Raw genomic sequence first — 4,190 nt, 5'->3', positions numbered from 1 at the left:
AATGTTTACTTTTCCATAAAATATCACTGAAATAATGAATATTAATGTTTAAATAACGTTAAAAACATTCACGATCGAAGATTCAAAGAGGAAATCTTCTTGTCCGAGTAATTTCAATAAAAAAAATTCACCTTTCGTCGAATGTTTATTTTTAAACAAAAAATATCACAGAAATAATGAATATTAATGTTTAAAAAACACTCAAAAAATATTCACGTTCGAGGATTCGAAGAGAAAATCTTATCCGAGAAATTTCATTAAAAAAAAGCTCAATCTTTCGTCGAATGTTTATTTTTAAACAAAATATCACAGATATAACGAATATTAATGTTTAAACAATACGAAAAGAAAATCTTGTCCGGGTAATTTCGATAAAAGTCACCGGTTCGAAGTTGGCATGGATATCGTTCTTGCACGAAACACGTTAAAGCTACTTTTCACACGGCAATCCCTTTTACTCGACTTATGTATCGCATTATCGTGGTACTAGAAAAGCTTGATTAAACGGTAAACGTTTAAACGTATTTACCTCGATGGCTGATGATGGCAGCGAGCTGGCAGGAACATTAAAGGACATCGCCTCGTTCCAAACGGGACTGGTCGTCGCTTTTCTCACAGCAGTTTTCTTCTTCTTCACCCTCTTCTCTCCACAAAGGAGATTTACTTTCACGAACGAATCTAAGGTTTCTTTCTCCTGCGGCATCAAACCACCACGTGGAGTATTAAAACGTGTCACCCGACGTTCTTTATCGCGTAAAAAAGAATCACGGAGACGACGGGAAAATATAGATTTTTTTCCCAGTTGAAAAAAAATTAACGAAAGCAACGCGACGGGAGAGATATTGTTGATCAGCGGTTTTGTCACTTTCTTGTTATCGCGAAAATCGTTCGAAGAAAATTAGAACAATTATCGAGCAATGATTGCAGGAGGAAAATACACTATCACTCGTCAGTATTTACCCAGCTACTTGTTCATAATGCTTCTTATTTCACGAAGAAATTTCATTTAAAATGTTTTCAAGGAAGAAGTCAAGGATTCAACTTGTTTTGCAACTCATACTTTGTAAAAATACATTCGTTTTTATTAAATATTCTAATTTTATCTTATTTTTTTTTATTAACACTAGGTTTACGGACATTTCTTATACTAGGCCGAAAGTCGTGAAATAGTGCGATTTTCACAATCTTTAACCGTTTGTAGCTCATAGCAACATTAACCGATTTCGATGAAATTTTCGGCGTGTGTATAATTGACATAGATCTACAAAACGTATTTTTTAAATTTCCATTACGAGATTAGATAAAAAATTTGTAAAAACGACCTTCGCTATTTTCTTCGCGATTCCGACTAATTGCATTTTTTTCAAAAATTATTTTACACGTCATCTATTAAACTAATCTTTCTAACTTCACAAAAAAAAAAACTCAAGTCGTTTGGCCCAATTTTAAGAAAGTTATTCCATTTTATAGAGTGTACGAATACTTTTGTCCTCCACTGTATGTATTGTTATACAAACGTCGGAATGACGGCAAAACACCATTTCTCTAAGCCTTATAAAAATAGCGGTGCAAAGTGAAATATTTTTGACAGCGATCGATAACCGAGAAGTCACGCGTACGCTTGTTCACGATCGCGCGCGGATCAGTCCCTGCGCTCCCGTGCCTGGGCGCGGGCTCTACGCGCGCTCTGATTGGCCAGTGTTTTTCGTTGATAATTCAAAAACGAAGCTTCAAACAACATTTTGGTAAAGGAAAAAGTTGTCCAGAGTCACCCCAGCAACCCCCCATTTCCGGATGTTGGAAGAGTTACGGGACACCTGCATACCTATCTCTACGGATACGCGTGAACAAAACCGCAGATTTTCTTTAAAAAACAACTTATTTCATTTAAAAACAACATATTACACACTGTTAACTCATAAATGAAACTATGTGATATTATATATTTATATAAAATTTATAATAAGCATAAACGGTAGGAGAGAAATGTAAACGGTTTCTATAGTTGCCTTGTGAAATTTGAAATGCGTGAAAATGACGCGTCCCGTAAACCTAGTGTTAAATATTCTAATTTTATGTTATTTTCTTATTAAATATTGCAATTTTATCTTATATTTTTAATCAAATGTTCCAATTTTACATTTTCTTTTTCTATATTATAATAATATTTTTTTATTTCTAATTTTAAATTTGAATTTGAGCAATTCTTTCGAAAAGTATGTCACATTTGCGAGCGAAGAGAAAAAGAGATGTAGGGGCAGATACTTGCGAGCGTTGCTGTATCTAATTGAAATTTCACGAAATTGACGTGTCGGTAAAGTTGTAGGAGAGGAGGAAAATGTATAAGCAAAGAAGTTACCTGCGGTGGGAAGAGGTTCCTCGCCTTTAGAATCAAGACCGTTAATCGTTCAGCACTAGGTAGATAAGACAGCGACAGTAGAACTTCTTGAATTTGTTCCGGTGGCTTTCGCTCCCGTTCAATCTCTCCCCAAACTTCCTCGGTCGACGTAGAGGAGTCTAATCGCAAAATGTGTAGCGGTACTTTCACAGAACCTACTACGTCGTTCGTAGAGAAACGATCGTAATCGAGCACCTGTTAAACAAACGGAAAATTCTGTCTGAGAAAAATTAATTTTGTTAATATTTCGTTGAGAATGTTTACTAAACTGTGAGTAAAATATTAGAAGAATTCTATTGCAATGATTGTTGTATATTAAAAAAATTATATTGCAATAATTCTTTATGGAAAATTATATTGAAAGAATTATACTGCATTAAGTTTTAATAAAAATTAGATTTAAAAAAATTAAATTACAATAATTCTTTATGAAAAATTATACTTAACTTGTAAATTCTATTTAAAATTTCATTTCGAACGGAAGTTTGTCCATCGCAAGCAGACAGTCACGTGAATATATGTAGGGGGAGTTCCCCTAGCGCCGGAGGCTTAAGGTTTTCCTTAAATAAATCTCTCTGCCTGTGCACACGCGACTGAAACGCGTAGAAAACTTATTTTTATTCCTTTTGTCTCCTCTTGGAGATACGCAGAATAACGGCTCGGTTGCGTTTCAATTATTGCAGATAGAGCTAATGTCCGATATTAGGTGCCGTTCGGCGTTAAGGGAACTCCCCCTATAAGCATGAGAAAATTAACGAAATTGTATTAAAAGGATTATATTACAATAATTCTCTATAAAAAATTAGACTGCACTAAAAAAATCATTTTTAAAGCTATGCTTCGAAATTCACTTGAGAAATTTATCTATGATAAAGAGACAATCACGCGAATATATCGCTAATTGGCATTGATAGTGGCATAAATCAAAAAATGTCAATTTTGATATTTTTGCACAGATAGATTCCATAAATACAGTATTTTTATCTTCTAAAACGGTACATTTCTAACTCCGTTAATTTCATACCAGAGAGCAAATCAGATTATACTGAATTTTAGACAAAACTTAGAATTTTAAACTACTTTTTCCGTAAAAATTACATTCTTCGAGTTATGTCACTGTCAACGTCAACCAGGGACACCTACAAAAGTGAGAAAATTAACGATAGAATAACAGCGTTAATGTTAATTGCCTGTAAAACTAAGGTCTTGTCCTGAAGTTCGTCGTTGCTGACAGGGAATTTGAATTGTTGATCGAAGAATGGATCCGATTCGTTATGATGTATCGGAGTCTGACGTTTCCTCGAATCCACTTCAGGGCTGAGCGTCAGCTTCACGTAAGGATCGTGGAATCCGCCTTGATCACTTCCAGCGAGATCGCGTGCCTCGATCAGGTGCACATGCAAATCCGATCGATCGAAGTCGTATTTGAATCGCAAATGCATCCGACCTAAACTCTTTCCATTTCTAAAAAACACAGTCGACAGAGGAACACGCGTTATTCCAACCTCTGTTCGTAGTTTCTTCGATAGTTTCTCAAAGTTACAATCACTTCTTGTTTGAAATAATGGAGTAAAAAAGGTTGACAATTGATATATCTCAAGTTATTATTCTGTGACAATTGTAATACATTTTGAATAATTTTCGGATTTGTGTTAACTAATTGTAAGTGAATTTGCTTGTCGATCACAAGATTTAGGAAAATGAGTGATTTATGGTACGTTGGTAGAATACAAATACAATATTAATAATTAAAATTTTATTTTTTAAGTTAATTGAAAATCATTCATTTTAA

General features: G+C 34.3%; 1 protein-coding gene across 1 annotated transcript in view; it reads right to left on the bottom strand.

Moving 5' to 3' along the window:
- Nucleotides 1-4,190, bottom strand: part of LOC108578116 (synaptotagmin-1) — a gene marked incomplete at its 5' end in the record, with an annotated part of 23,130 nt that overhangs the window by 6,100 nt on the left and 12,840 nt on the right. Inside the window, 3 exons of the mRNA XM_017941377.1 lie at nt 530-694; nt 2,360-2,593; nt 3,589-3,862. Coding sequence (XP_017796866.1) covers nt 530-694; nt 2,360-2,593; nt 3,589-3,862 — 673 coding nt within the window. The remainder of the gene's footprint in view (nt 1-529; nt 695-2,359; nt 2,594-3,588; nt 3,863-4,190) is intronic.

The sequence above is a fragment of the Habropoda laboriosa genome, unplaced genomic scaffold (genome assembly GCF_001263275.1).
Source record: "Habropoda laboriosa isolate 0110345459 unplaced genomic scaffold, ASM126327v1 scaffold1319, whole genome shotgun sequence".
Classification (NCBI taxonomy): domain Eukaryota; kingdom Metazoa; phylum Arthropoda; class Insecta; order Hymenoptera; family Apidae; genus Habropoda; species Habropoda laboriosa.
The sequence above is the reverse complement of the archived record's forward strand: the minus strand, read 5'-3'. Positions and strand labels throughout refer to the sequence as shown.